The 15,234-nt window shown below is 51.3% G+C and overlaps 1 protein-coding gene across 9 annotated transcripts in view; it reads right to left on the bottom strand.

Moving 5' to 3' along the window:
* Positions 1 to 15,234, bottom strand: part of AP1B1 (adaptor related protein complex 1 subunit beta 1) — a 62,250-nt gene that overhangs the window by 17,716 nt on the left and 29,300 nt on the right. For all 9 annotated transcript variants that reach the window (XM_033233141.1, XM_033233140.1, XM_033233137.1 and 6 more), the window contains 7 exons: positions 14,514 to 14,759; positions 12,183 to 12,373; positions 10,391 to 10,612; positions 7,203 to 7,323; positions 6,351 to 6,446; positions 5,227 to 5,342; positions 4,403 to 4,568 (listed from right to left, as the gene is read on the bottom strand). In XM_033233141.1, the coding sequence (XP_033089032.1) occupies positions 4,403 to 4,568; positions 5,227 to 5,342; positions 6,351 to 6,446; positions 7,203 to 7,323; positions 10,391 to 10,612; positions 12,183 to 12,373; positions 14,514 to 14,759 (1,158 nt within the window). The remainder of the gene's footprint in view (positions 1 to 4,402; positions 4,569 to 5,226; positions 5,343 to 6,350; positions 6,447 to 7,202; positions 7,324 to 10,390; positions 10,613 to 12,182; positions 12,374 to 14,513; positions 14,760 to 15,234) is intronic.

A 15,234-nucleotide genomic window follows, 5' to 3' on the forward strand; every position in this document is an offset into this window, starting at 1 on the left:
TCCCACCTAGGCCTCCCAAGTAGCTGGGACCACAGGTGGGTGCACCACACCCAGCTAATTTTTTTTGTAGAGATGACGTCTCACTATGTCGCCCAGCTTGGCCTCAAATTCCTGGATTCAAAAGATCCTCCTGCCTCGGCTTCCCAAAGTGCTGAGGTTACAGGAGTGAGCTGCTGCACCCAGTTAACAAGTTTTTTATTTTTTCCTTTTTTCTGAGATGGAGCCTTGGTCTGTTGCCCAGGCTGGAGTGTAGTTGCATGATCTCGGCTCACCGCAACCTCCGCCTCCTGGGTTCAAGCAATTCTCCTGCCTTAGCCTCTGGAGTAGCTGGGATTATAGGCGCGCAGTATTTTAATAGAGATGGGGTTTCACTATGTTGGTCAGGCTGGTCTCGAACTCGAGACCTCAAGTGATCCGCCCGCCTTGGCCTCCCAAAGTGCTAGGATTACAGGTGTAAACCACCGCGCCTGGCCCTAACAAGTATTCTTTTTTTTTTTTTTTTTTTTTTTTGAGACGGAGTCTCGCTCTGTCACCCAGGCTGGAGTGCTGTGGCCGGATCTCAGCTCACTGCAAGCTCCGCCTCCCGGGTTCACGCCATTCTCCTGCCTCAGCCTCCCGGGTAGCTGGGACTACAGGCGCCGCCACCTCGCCCGGCTAGTTTTTTGTAGTTTTTAGTAGAGACGGGGTTTCACCGTGTTAGCCAGGATGGTCTCGATCTCCTGACCTCGTGATCCGCCCGTCTCGGCCTCCCAAAGTGCTGGGATTACAGGCTTGTGCTACCGCGCCCAGCCACAAGTATTCTTAAAAGAGCTTTGAACTGTGTTGTGAACAAAAGATGCAAAGTGAACAGACTACTGAATTACATCACACCCCCACAGCTACCATTAAACTGAGTGCTGGAGCGGGCACTTTACACACAATGTCCAGCAGTCTTTGCAATAACTGCACTAGAGACAAAGAAATGGCTTTGCTGAGTTCACGTAACTGTGCTCCAGGCCACAACACAGGGAGAAGGCTGGATCTCAAACTTCAGAGCTCTGTTTCTGTTCACACCACCAGACTCTTGGCTTACCTCTCCCTGTCCAGCTTCTCTCATCCTGGCTTTTTAGCAGGCTTAGCTGCAAAAGATTGACTCGATGATAGGGGCAGAAGCACACCCCTACAGCAGCGGTTCCCAGCCTTTGTGGCACCAGGGACCAGTTTTGTGGAAGACAATTTTTCCACACATGGGGTATGAGGGTGGGGGGATGGTTTCGGGATAAAACTGCTCCACCTCAGATCATCAGGCATTAGGTTCTCATAAGGAACGCACAACCTAGATCCCTCGCCTGTGCAGTTCATAATAGGGTTTGTGCTCCTTTGAGAATCTAATGCAGACACTGATCTGACAGGAGGCGGAGCTGAGGCAGTAATGCTTGCTTGCCTGCCACTCATCTCCCGCTGTGCAGCCCAGTTCCTTACAGGCCATGGTACCGGGTACTGCGCCGTGGCCCGGGGGGTTGGGGATCTCTGCCCTACAGGACATCCTCACAGTGATCCCAGGCAGGACTTGCCTGCAGGAGCAGAACCCAGCATAGGCAGGCTTTGCTTCTGAGACACCGGGAAGAGGCTGGTATTGCAAGCAAAGGCAGTCTGGAAGCAGGTGGCGGTGGGGGGGTGACGGTGGGAATTAGTACTGTGATTCTGGGATGGACATCTGTTGTTTTTGCTCACCCAGCATCTATTCTGTCTTCTGGGAACAGAAACACTGGCTTTCCTTCAGAGCCTCACCCTTCTTTCTGTCCCTTTCAGTCCACACAGACTGGGATCAGTGCCTGAGAGACCTCGCCAACCAAAGTCACAGTGCCTGGCTCACGATAATGCTAATAGGTCCTGGGACTTTTGCTGGAACTACTGAGGGAAGGAGAAAAATTCTTTCCATGGGAGTTATTGTGCCGTAAGGACATAGCCTGGAACTGCTGACTCCTTACAGCTCCCACTCTTGGGAGCCTACCCACGGCAGAAGATAGCTCAATGCCACCATCCAAGCACCCTCAGCCAGGAGTCCCAGAAGGCAGCATGCTACCCACACTTGCCGGCTACTGGAACCAGTTGCTCCCCTTTTTGGCCTGGACTAGTCTGCTTTTGAAACCAATTTGGCCCAAACCAACACTACCATGAATGAGGGTTTATTATGGGCTGGGCATGTGTTAAGGACATTATACCAAGCATCCCAATTTCACTTTTGTAGCAAAAGGATGAGGGAAGATCTAATGATTCTCATTTTACAAATGAAGAAACTGAGGCTAAGAGTTAAAGGGATGAGCATAAAGTTACTGAGCCAGGAAAGGGCAGAGGAGGGGTATGGACTCTGGGATCTCTCATTAAGTCCCACACTTGGACCTGTGGGGTTACACTGCCTCAGTTGGGCAGCAAAAATTTCTGTGCTCACGAACAGACTAACACGGTTCCCAGTTAACTGAGAAAAGGGAATACAAATGACAAGGCAGACATTCAGGCTCATTCATAACAGAAATGCAAACAGAACTACAGTGAGGTACTCGTTAGCTACTCGACCGGCAAAAACAAAGCAGAGGTAAGAAGAGGGCAATCCCACCATCTGAGACGGGAGTATAAAAACCAGCACAACCTCCACAACAGAAATCTGACAATGGCTACCCAAATCTCAAACTCACATGCCCTTTTCTCTAACATCCTGCTGCTATGAATGTATCCTCCAGCTATGCGTGCAGATGTGCATTACACAGGTTATTCTCCACAGTACTGTTTTAATGAGCACAAGACTGGACACCTAAATACCCACCAGGAGAGGCTGGTTAAATAAAGCATAAATGAATGAGAGAGCATGGTCTTTGGAGGTATTGGTAACAGAAAAAGGCAAGGTGCTAAACAATTTGAATTTGCAGAGTATGCTACCAGCAGTGTTTAGAAATAAATGAGAGGGCAATGTAGATACAGTTGATTCTCACTACTTGAGCAATCCATGTTTGGGAACCTGCCTACTTGCTAAAATTTACCTGTAGCCCCCAAATCAAGACTCGTGGTGCCTTTGCAGTCATTTGCAAAGACGTGCAGAACCGTGAAAACTTCGAGTTGCCTGACACACACATTCACAGCTGAGGTCAAATAAGGCAACGCTCTGTCTTCCTGTTTCAGCTCTCATCCTGCAAACAAGCATCCTTTCCACCACCTATTTAGTGCCATGTTTTTCACATTTTTGCGCTTTTTGTTGATTTGCTTGTTTAAAATGCTCCCTAGCGCTGATAGTGCTTGCCTAGTGTCCCCAAGCACAGAAGGCTGTGATGAGCCTCAGAGAAAACACATGCGCTTGATAAGCTTCACTCAGGCATGAACAGTACCGATGGCCATGAGTTCAATGTCAATGAATTGACTATATATTAACTAAGGTGTTTTTAAACAGAAACACACATTTTAGAAGGTTATTAACTGATCAGCTGACAAAAACGTTGTGTCTAGATGCTCACAGAAACCAAACTCTGTATTTCTCTAGGAGCTACGGTTCAATACTTGCTAATTCAGTGTTTGCCATGACTATGGAACAGAAGCACCATGAAAAATAAGAATGAGTTGTATATATGTGTGTATGTCAGATGTGTGTATGTGTATATAGGAAGGATGGGTGCATGTGTATGTGTCTGTGGGTCTACTGGTGTATTACTAAATGATCTCTTGAAGTTTCCTAAAAAATCAAGAACAGAGGGCCAGGCATGGTGGCTCATGCCTGTAATCCCAGTACTTTGGGAGGTGGAGGCGGGCGGATCACGAGGTCAAGAGATAGAGACCATCCTGGCTAACACAGTGAAACCCCGTGTATATAAAAATACAAAAAATTAGCCGGATGTGGTGGAGGGTGCCTGTAGTCCCAGCTACTCGGGAGGCTGGGGTGGAAGAATGGCGTGAACCTAGGAGGCGGAGCTGGCAGTGAGCTGAGGTCACGCCACTGCACTCCAGCCTGGGCAACAGAGCAAGACTCCATCTTCGCCTCAAAAAAAAAAAGACATCAAGAACAGTGGTGACCTCTGGGAGAATTTGTGGCCTGCAAAGTGACGAAGAGGGAAACTTTTCACTATATATGCTTTTGTATCAATTTTAAACCAAGTCAATGTATTTCCTGTTAAAATATGAATATGAAATTAAAACAAAACGAAGAACTTGTGTCTGCCTTCTATCCACACCACCACAGACTGTCTCATATGTCTCCCTGACTTGACTGTACTGCAGTGAGGGGGAAAAGTGGCGGTGTCCATTAAGCGCACATCACTCATCTGTCTGTCAGTGCTACTGACGAGGTTTTAGGAAGGGAGGGTTTCATGGCAGTATGGGCCACAGTGGGGCTGAGCTGCCAGTCACGACTCATACCCTGGCCGGCTCACTGGCTCACCTGGGTGCTCTCGTCATGAAAGCCCTCAAGGAAGCTCTCCAGCAGCTCATCTGCGTTGTCGATCCGTTCTGCATACTCGCCTACAATCCAGATCATGGCAGCCCGGGCCTCAGGCTCATCCAGGGAGTCCAGGTTCTCACATAGTGTGGCAATCACACTCTCATACCTGGGAGATCAAGGCACAGTCGGTATGTGAGCCCTGAGGAACAGGCAACCCAGGGAAGCCAAACAGGGGCCAGGAGGGAAGGGGGCCTGCCTCGTAAGACCCCAAGGTGGCAGATAAAGGAGACGTGAGTTTCTTTTCTTTTTTTTTTTTTTTTGAGACGTAGTTTCGCTCTGTTGCCCAGGCTGGAGTGCAGTGACGCGATCTCAGCTCACTGCAACCTCCACCTCCCTGGTTCAAGCAATTCCCCTGCCTCAGCCTCCCAAGTAGCTTGGATTACAGGCACACACCACCATGCTTTGCTAATTTTTTTGTATTTTTAGTAGAAACGGGGTTTCACCATGTTGGCCAGACTAGTCTCGAACTCCTGACCTCAGGCAATCCACCTGCCAAAAGCCTCCCAAAGTGCTGGGATTACAGGTGTAAGCCACCACACCTGGCCTGGGGATCTGAGTTTCATCTATCACATGTTGGCCCTTATTGTGGCCTGCAGAGCAGAGGAGGGGCAGTGTGGATGAAATAAAAAACAAAGAGTTTCTTTTGAGAATGCTGCTTGTGACAGAGAAGGAAGGAAGAGGAGACTCCTCCTTCCTTTTCCGCCCCGACATCCCTGTCCCCAGGCAGAGCCAGATGCCCTCTCCCTAGGAGAGCAGGCACGCACTTGTTGGGGTACTTGCGGAAGATGTCCTTGATGACCACGATGGCCTCCTGGACCACGTAGTTGACCTTGGTCTGGATGAGGTCGAGCAGCGTGCTCACACAGCGCTCCGCAGATTGCTGCATGGGAAGAGGAGAGTGTGGATGAGGTTCCCACACCCCATTTCCAATACAGCCTCTGATGTCCACACCTTGGCCAAGGGCTCCAAGTCACTCCTGGTGCACCTTCCTTGTCATAGCGGGAAAACAGAACCCTCTCCCCAGGTAACGGGAGAACCAGTACCAAATCATGGCCCTAGGATGGCAGGGACATGTGGAACGAGACTGAGGAGAAGCCAGAGGCAGAGCTCCTGAGAGCAAGGAGGGTCCTTGGAGCTCCTCTAGGCCAGGACCTCAGGGCAAGGTGACTACAGTGCAGTAGAACCCCACCTCTCTTTTTACTTGTTTCAGGAAGGGGGCTCCTGTGACCAAAAACACTCACAGAACCTCTGATTGCTTCTGCCTTTACTTCCACACACTGCTGTCATGGCCTGCTCTGAAGGAGATTTCTCAGGACAGTATCACAGGCTGAGATCACAGCACACCTCAAGGGATAGGCGGGGGGTGACCAGCTATCCTAGGACCCTCCAGTCACCAGTGGAGGAGATTCTTCCATTTAAGGAGAATCTGGCTTAATGGTCATGGAACATCTCCACAGGCAGAGAAAGGAAGGGGAGAGATAAAATGCTAGGACGCAGGAGTCTGGAGTGGCCCTAGGGCGTGTGGACACAGAGGCACGTGGGCAGCTGAATGACAATATTTGCCAAAAAATGTCCTTGCCCCGAGCTCTGTGAAGTCAATGTTAAGTCCACCAGTTTGTGGCTGTCCAGCATCTTAGCAAATGCTGCAGGAGAACCATGATTATGGTGGGTTAATTTGATCTGCAGCAACTCGAAGGCCTAAAGGATACTACAGAGTGAGAAGGAACCCCACCAGATCTGCATAATGCTCGCCATGGGGGCTCCAGTGGTGAGCCTCAGGCCTTCTTAGACCACCAGCAAGCTGGCAGATTCTTCTTGAATCAGACTGGTTTCCTGGTTTCAGCTCCTTTTCCCTTCTCCAGCCAAGCAGAGAGTCCCAGGGCCTCACCTCCACCTTGATGGCACAGCGTCCAATGGCACGCACAGCCTTCCGTACAAAGTCCACATCCACTTCTGTTGCGTACTCTTTCAGTTCCGCCAACACCTGTGGCCCAAACAGAAAAGATGGGGTTGGGGGGACCTGATGGGGCAATCTGCTGGAACACTCCTGGACAGCGAATATACACAGACTCCCTAGGAGAATGGGATTCTGCCTCCTACTCCAGGTGGAAGGCCCAAGGGAGAGAGCTGGCAGGTGCCTGAAAGGGAAAGCAGGCCTGGACAACCTTGTTTGGGGTTGATCTAGCTAACATATCCAATACCACTTTGTAAGGGATGACAGGTCATAACAGGAAGAAACATTCTTTAGTAACAAAAACATCAGTCCTTTTTTTTTGTTTTTTTGAGACGGAGTCTTGATGTGTCACCCAGGCTGGAGTGCAGTGGTGCCATCTCAGCTCACTGTAAGCTCCGCCTCCCGGGTTCACACCATTCTGCTGTCTCAGCCTCCCTAGCAGCTGGGACTACAGGCGCACACCGTCACACCCAGCTAATTTTTTTGTATCTTTAATAGAGACAGGGTTTCACCATGTTAGCCAGGATGGTCTTGATCTCCTGACCTCATTGTCCACCCACCTTGGCCTCCCAAAGTGCTGGGATTACAGGCGTAAGCCACCACGCCCGGCCTAAAAAAAACATCAGTTCTTTCACTTGCTTACGCAGCCCCATGTCCCCTGCTGAACACTCTTCATGAGATAAACCGTTAATGGTAAGACTGGTCAGCTGGGCCAGAGCCCACAGTCTGGTGGTGGTGGAACGGTCCCACACCAAGCCCATGCCCTGACCATCACACTCTGCTGACCTGGGCAATGTTGGCCTGGGAGGCCAGGCGGATCATGATGTCCAGTTTCTCCAGTTTCACGTAGATAGGGTCATTGTACTTCACGAAGAACACCTTCATCTCGTGCTTCAGGATCTCAGGCCTGATGGTGGGGCAGGATGCCCGAAGAGCAAAAAATAAGGCTTAAGCCTCATGAGAAAAGGCCCTCCACATTTGCTGGGACATTTCTGAGGTCTGAGGTGGAGCCTGATGTTTTTGAAGGCAGAGTCACTGCCATGACGGCAAGCTCCTGGGCAGAGGGCCCAGCAACCAGCCTGAGCAAGGCTCTGACTGCTCCTGTGTGCCTGAGCACATCGTCAGAAGGCAGAGGGAGTGCAGTAAGAGAGGCTCACTCTCCAGAGGCAGCCGGCCCCCCGGGAAAGGCTTGCAAATCAGACAGATCTCAGTCCCAGTCCCAGCCTGTGACCTCAGGACTATTTCCTCACCCATGAAATGGGAATGATGCTGTACCGAAACATGTTACCACCGCAGGTCTGGGGCTGCTAGCCTCAGAAGGCTGGGCACGTGGCAACTTGGATTTGTGGAAGAGCTCTCACTGTTCCTTAAATGAGAAAGGTATTTAACTGTGCCTAGATCATTGTACAAAGAATACAGTTTATGCTGAATATATGCTTCCCTCCTGGGAGTCTGGAATTTGTGTAGGTGCTCCCAATAACAAGCCTGGGTGCTGAGTCTCAAACAGGCTTTCCTGGGCAGAAACATTACACAAGTTGCCGCATTTTGCTGGGGGAGGAGTGTGCCCTGTGTGACTCCCCATGGGAAGGAGGAGGTACAAAAAAGCCTCTCATGGAATCCTCCAGACTGTCCTCTTCCCTATGACCCAGCCGGGCAGCCCTGCTCTGCTGCTGACAGATCTTTGCTGTGGGTATAGCTATCTGCTGAGTCCTGAGTGGGCGTGGCAGCTCGTGCCTGTCATCCTGGCACTTTGGGAGGTTGAAGCAGGAGGATCGCTTGAGCCCAAGAGTTCAAGACCAGCCTCGGCAACACAGTGAGACCCTGTCTCAAAAAGAAAAAATATATTTAAAAAATATATGCTGAGTACTGTGAGTAGTGCTAGTGAATCCTGAGCATGAGGGTGGTCTTGGGACTCTGACACCAACACCGACCTAATCGGCCTGCTGTGAGAGTGAGACGAGAAGCATCTAGCATGATCGATGCCTGCCTCAGAGAAGGCATCACTAGGCAGGAACTGTCACTAGCTGAGCCCTTTCACATGTGTCATTGTTCCTTCCTCAAAGGCAACATCCTTTTGCCTTCCGCCAGTATCACCCACCACATTCTTCCTGAACAAGGAAACTTCAGAGAGGGTGAGAGGCTGGCACTAGGTCACATGGCTAATGTCAGTAAGGACAGGAGTGGGGCGAGAATCACCTACCTCTGACTCCTACTCCTATGCCCTTCCAGACAGAAAGAAAGAAAGAAAAGGTATGAGGACAGATGGTGAGGAAGGGAGAAGACAGCACAGAGAGAAAGGAGAAAACTGGGTACTCCATGCTGCTGTGCACACTGCGGGGAGGTCCTGGCCAAGCAAGGAGCCTTTGTCATGCCCCACGGGAGAGGCAAGACCCCGAGCTGGGTAGCAGGAAGATGATTTCTGCAATTAGGACTTGGCAAAAGCTGCCCATTCACGTCTCAGGACCAGGGCAGGGCATGTCTCAGTGACGTGGACAACTTCTTTTTTTGTTGTTTTTTTTTCAGACAGAGTCTAGCTCTGTCATCCAGGCTGGAGTGCAGTAGCAGAATCTTGGCTCACTGCAACCTCCGCCTCCCAGGTTCACATGATTCTCCTGCCTCAGCCTCCTGAGTAGCTGGGACTACAGGCATGCACCACCACGCCCGGCTAATTTTTGTATTTTTAGTAGAGACGGAGTTTCACCATGTTGGTCAGGCTGGTCTCGAACTCCTGACCTCATGATCCGCCCACCTCGGCCTCCCAAAGTGCTGGGATTACAGGTGTAAGCCACTGCGCCCTGCCCAACTTCTTAAGAGATTTACCATGTTAATTACAGCACAGGAAACCCTGCATGCTCATCTGCTCTACTAGTCACTATGTTACATTAAATCCGTGACTCTAGGGCACTGGTGTATAAAGACCCACACTACAACCAGGAAGCCCTAGTTTCATCCCTTGGTTTAGGAACTCAGAAGGCTTTCCCATATTTAACTCCCTAATCTCCCAATTCAACCAATATCTCTGGGTCCCCCCAGAGAGTACTAAGACCCAGACTGAAGCTACAACCAGGAGGACGTGCTGTCTTCCAAGAGAAAATTACTAATGAGGCCCCAGTTCTCTGTGTAGCCCCACTCCCAGCAACAGGGCCTGCTGTAACATACGAATGATCAATGGTCACTACTGTCAACTCCCCACTGCTGACTGAGCCATTTGACCAAAAGCTGCGAGGAGAACTCAAGGTCAATCCCCCTCTCCAGAGCTGCAGGGCTCCACCACTTAGAGCCACTTCAGAGGAAGAAGCGGATCATGCCATGAACCCCGCAGACCCAGCACTGCTCAATGGTTTTTCTGCTCTCGCCTACCCCCCACTACCAGACCATGTGCCCTGGGAGCAGTGGTTCACTGCTCACCCATTCTCACGGGACGGAAGCGGGTAGCACAGCATTCGGAGTGAATCCAATGTACCCCTCCCCCAGGCCTCGAGGCTCCAACCTCAGAAAGTTTGACTAGAGCTATGGACTCTGTCCCCCGAAGAAATGCGCAGATAACACAAAATCTGACAGCCCATTTCAGGACAGCTCTGTGGACTAGGAAGACAATATCTAGTTTAATCACCAAGTTAGTCTTTACACAGCCTGCTTCCCAGTTAGGTTAAGCCAGGGCTTCTCAACCTCAGCACTGCTGACATTTCGGGCTGTACAGTTACTGTGAGGGGCTATTCTGTGCACTGCAGGATGCTGACCAGCATTCCTAGCCTCTGCCCACTAGATGCCAGGAGCATGCCCCCCTCAGCTGTGAAAACCAAAGTATCTCCAGATACCACCAAATATCCCTCAGGGGGCAAAGTTGCCCCTTTGGTTAAGCTATTTGAGACTTCCTGCATGGTGATAGGTCAGTTTCCTTTGACAGCCCCCATTCCCCGCAGAAGAGGCTCCCCGAGGGGTATGCATGGACGTGTGTGTGGTGACCTCAGTACCTTTTCTGCACGATGAGATTGATGTTGCGCAGGGCCACGTACTGCAGCTCTGGCTCAGCTGACAGCAGCGTGACCAGGGGTGGGGCCAGCTTCTTGAGCAGTGTGCCGTAGTAGTCCAGGTCCTTAGACAACATCTCCATGAACTTCATCAGGACCTTCACAGCAGAGAGCACCACAGCGGAGTTGGCGTGGGAGAGCCTGGGGGTGACCCGCTCACAGATGCTGGGATCCGTCCATTCCAATGGGGCAAACAGGAAAGACAAAGGGAAACATCCTGTTTTTAGTTACCAAAATAGCATGTACAGGCCAGGCACAATAGTTCAAGTCCTGTAATCCCAGTATTTTGGGAGGTCGAGGCGGGTGGATCACTTGAGGTCAGGAGTTTGAGACAAGCCTGACCAACATGGTAAAACTCTGTCTCTACCAAAAAACACAAAAATCAGCTGGGCATGGTGGTGACCATCTGTAGTCCCAGCTACTCGGGAGGTTGAGACATTAGGATCACTTGAACCCAGGAGGTGGAGGTTGCAGTGAGCCGAGATTGCGCCATTGCACTCCAGCTTGGGCAGCAGAGTGAGACCCTGTCTCAAAAAAAAAAAAAAATAGCATGTCCAACCTGGGCAAAATCATGACACCCTTCTCTACTAAGAATAATTTTACACATTAGCTGAGTATGGTGGTGCATGCCTGTAGTCCCAGTTACTTGGGAGGCTGAGGCAGGAGGACTGCTTTGAGCCCAGGAGTTTGAGGCTGCAGTGAGCTGTGACTGTGCCACTGCACTCAGGCCTGGGTGACAGAGGGAGACCCTGACACAAACAAACAAACATGTTTTTTGTAGAAGAAAGATCTAAATCCTGGTTCTGCTGCCTGCTAACCCCCAGTAGGTTGAAATCACTCTGCACTTCAGTTTCCTCATCTATAGAATCAAGATGATGCTGCCTACTTCACAGGGTTGCTGGGGGCTTAACTGATATAATGCATATAAAGAACAAGGCCGGGCGAGGCTGAGGGGGGTGGACTGCTTGAGCCCAGGAGTTTGAGACTAGTCTGGGAAACACGGTGGAAACCTGTCTCTACAAAAAAAAAATATAAAAATTAGCTGGGCACATTGGCATGCATCTGTAGTCCCAGGTACCTGGGAGAAATGATTGAGTCCCAGAGGTTGGGGCTGCAGCTCCAGCCTGGGGGACAGAAACCCTCCCTCAAACAAACAAACAAACAAAAAAGAACAAGCACAGTACTGGCACATAGTACATACTGTATAGATGGCAATTCCTCACTTCCTCCGACTTGGAGGGCATCTTGTGGTTAAGACCATGACTCAGGTGAGCCCCAGCTGGAGGACCTGCACAATTCCCTCTACCTCTCTAAGTTGGAGCTCCCTCATCTAGAAAGCGAGGGATGATGATGAAAGTTGCATTAAAGACTCTAATGTGTGGAAAGCACCCGGCAGAGCCCCCAGACACCCAGTGAGAATTCAATGAGCAGTGGCTCTGGCACTACCCATCTACTGAACTCAACAGAGGTGCCCTGGGCTTCTGCGAGCTCCCAGGCCAGGCCAGGCCTATGCCCACAGCAGGCACCGAGCTGACTGCCCAAGGCAGCTCTCCTGCCTGCCTGGCTCTGGAGAAGCGGGAAGCAGGCAGGCCTCCCTTTAGGCGTGTCTGAGGGTAGGTTGTGGGGCAAGGCACTAGAAAGGGGCCCACTAAGGCCCGAGGCCCAGTGCCTGGTTGGAGCCCCTGAGGACCAGGGTCCTCAGGCTGGGCTGGCAAGCAAGGGGCAGCCCGCTCACCTCTGGGCCTCGCGGTCGTCCTTGGGTGTATAGTTGGCCAAGCAGTCCAGGATGAAGATCTGGCCCCACTCGGTGCACTCGTTCAGGGCTGTCAGCAGCTTGTTGATGGACTGTGGGTTCAGATCGAGCAGGTTGCTGCTGGGGTGAGACTCGGCAATTTCTGAGAGCGCTGCCACCACGTTGGCCACCACCTGGTTGAGAGGGTAGAAGGGACAGAGGCTGGGGGTGCTGCTCACAGGCCAGGGGGCAGTGGGCTAATGATGCTGGCTGGTCAGAGGTCAAGTATCCTGAAAGGAATATGACCCAATGGGCAGGGTCTGGAGCTGCAACGAGACCCACTCCAAGCACTCACCCTGCTGACTCCTCTGCAAACTGGAACAAAAACAAGTGTGCCTGCCATTTAGAAAAACAAGAAAGACCTGGCTCCAAGTGCCTAGCCATAGAAAGCATTCCCAGCTTCTTAACACAGCAGCCCCTATCTACCAGCAACAGCAGCTCACTTCAATGCTTGTCAGCTGTGCTTCTCAGCGCTAGGGGATTCCTGCCGATCTCCTTGAGGCTACTGGGAGTGGATGGGGGCTGGAGAAGAGGGGCTTGCCAGGTGAAGCTCCAGGCCCTCAATCCATTTCCACTACAGCAGATGTTTTTTGTTTTTGTTTTTTTTGAGACGGAGTCGTGCTCTTGTCGCCCAGGTTGGAGTGCAGTGGTGTGATCTCAGCTCACTGCAACCTCCACCTCTTGGGTTCAAGTGTTTCTCATGCCTCAGCCTCCCGAGTAGCTGGGATTGATTACAGGCATGCACCACCACGCCTGGCTAATTTTTGTATTTTCAGTACAGATGGGGTTTCCTCATGTTGGCCAGGCTGGTCTCAGACTCCTGACCACAGGTGATCCTCCCGCCTCGGCTTCCCAAAGTGCTAGGATTACAGGTGTGAGCCACTGCACATAGCCTGTTTTTGTCGTCGTTGTTTTGATATGGAGTCTCGCTGTGTTGCCCAATCTGGAGTGCAGTGGTGCATCTTGGCTTACTGCAACCTCTGCCTCCCGGGCTCAAGCAATCCTCCTGCCTCAGCCTCCTGAGTAGCTGGGATTACAGGCGTGCACCACCATGAGCAGCTAATTTTTGTATTTTTAGTAGGGATGGGTTTTCGCCATGTTAGCCAGGCTGGTCTTGAATTCCTGACCTCAGGTGATCCATCCACCTCAGCCCCCCAAAGTGCTGGGATTACAGGCATGTAATCCTGTATGAGCCACTGCGCCCGGCCTCAGGCAGCTGTTTTCGTTTTTTTTTTTTTTTTGAGATGGAGTCTAGCTCTGCCACCAGGCTGGAGTACAGTGGTGCAATCTTGGCTCACTGCAATCTCTGACTCCCCGGGTTAAAGTTATTCTCCTGCTTCAGCTTCCCGAGTAGCTGGGATTACAGGCACATGCCACCACACCTGGCTAATTTTTGTATTTTGAGTAGAGACTTGTATTTTGAGTTTCACCATGTTTGCCAGGATGGTCTCGATCTCCTGACCTTGTGATCCACCTGCCTCAGCCTCCCAAAGTGCTGGGATTGTAAGTGTGAGCCACCGTACCCAGTCCAGGCAGCTGTTTTTAAGTGTGTTCTGCATTGCTTCCAACTTTTCTCCGTGAACCATCCAGTGCTCCAGTGCCCATCCCTGTACTGGCTGCTCAGTACTATCTATGTATGGCAGTTGCTCAGTGTTTCTGCTCAGATTGGGGGATGGCGGGGTTTGTGCATTCATTTTGAACATTCGTTTTAAACGGGCCCTGCCAAACTGCCCTCCAAACTGCTGCCACCACCATGGGTAAGGAGACTGTGGAGTTCCGCATCCAGCTACATCCTGATATCCTATCTTCCAGGCTATGCTACTTCCAGGGTGACCCTCTACAACCCAGCAAAGATGGGGGAAGGGAAGAGCACCACACATGCAGCATATGTCTTGGTGAGAAGACAGCAACAATAACAGTGACTAGAAGGGGAAGGAGGGCACTAGTATTGATTGCACACCATGTACCAGGCCATCCCAGGCATGTCACCTTCACAGCACTCCTGCCAGCCATGTAGAATTAGATCCCTCTCACTGATGAAGAAAAGAGAGCCTAGGCAGCTTGCCCCAGGTTGCGCAGCTAGTCAGAGAGTGAGGAGAAGGGAATCCAGGTCTAGCTCCCTCCAAAGAGAGTGCCTGAACCACCACAAGGCACAAGAACAACTGGCACCCCCAGCCAGGCTCTGACCAGGTACTTGGGAATGCCTGGTGATGGGTCAAGCCAATGTCTTCCCAAGCAACCCAGGAGGTAGTACGGTGGGTGGCAGTGGCTTACCATGGGGTTAGAGTCAGAGATGAGGTCTTTAAGGGTGTCCAGGAAGCCCTGGTCCTCCACTAGCTGGGCGTTGATGTCATGGAGCTTGGCCACGCACACAGCTGCTGTCTTGCGCACATACGGATCCTCGTCCTTCAGGCACTTCCGGAGTGGCTCACATAGGTACTCTGTGATCTTGTCAACACGGATGCAGCCCATGGTCCGCACTGCCAGGGCTCGGATGAGGGGGTTGGGGTCCTCACAGTCCTGAGAGGAACCAGCCATTGGCCAGGGCAGGGGTGGGATGAGCCATCTGTGGGCTTCATATTCTCCCTGGCCTGCAGCTCTGAGCCCTGCTAGGCTGAGCAACATCAGATGGCTGCTATGGATCTCCACCAACTACAGCCAACAGCAGCAAAAGTTAATGCTATGTAACTGGCACCCATGCCAGCTCTGCACACTGTCTCCTCTGATCCTCACAGTAGAAGTACAATACTGGTCTCATTTTATAGATGATGAAACTGAGGCTCTCAGGAAGGCTGGGAGCTCATCTGAAGCCACAGAGCAGAGCTGTGATTCAAATCCACATCCATCTAGCATCACAGCCCTCGGCCTTTCCACTGGGCCACAGAAGCCTCATTTCCCATATCTGAGCACGGTCAGGGGAGCTAAGGTTCTAAAGGTACACAAATTCACAGGTACTAAACATTAGGAGAAAATAAAATTAAAATATAGGTGCACA

This window comes from Trachypithecus francoisi, unplaced genomic scaffold (genome assembly GCF_009764315.1).
Source record: "Trachypithecus francoisi isolate TF-2019V2 unplaced genomic scaffold, Tfra_2.0 Lachesis_group14, whole genome shotgun sequence".
In the NCBI taxonomy this organism is placed as follows: Eukaryota; Metazoa; Chordata; class Mammalia; order Primates; family Cercopithecidae; genus Trachypithecus; species Trachypithecus francoisi.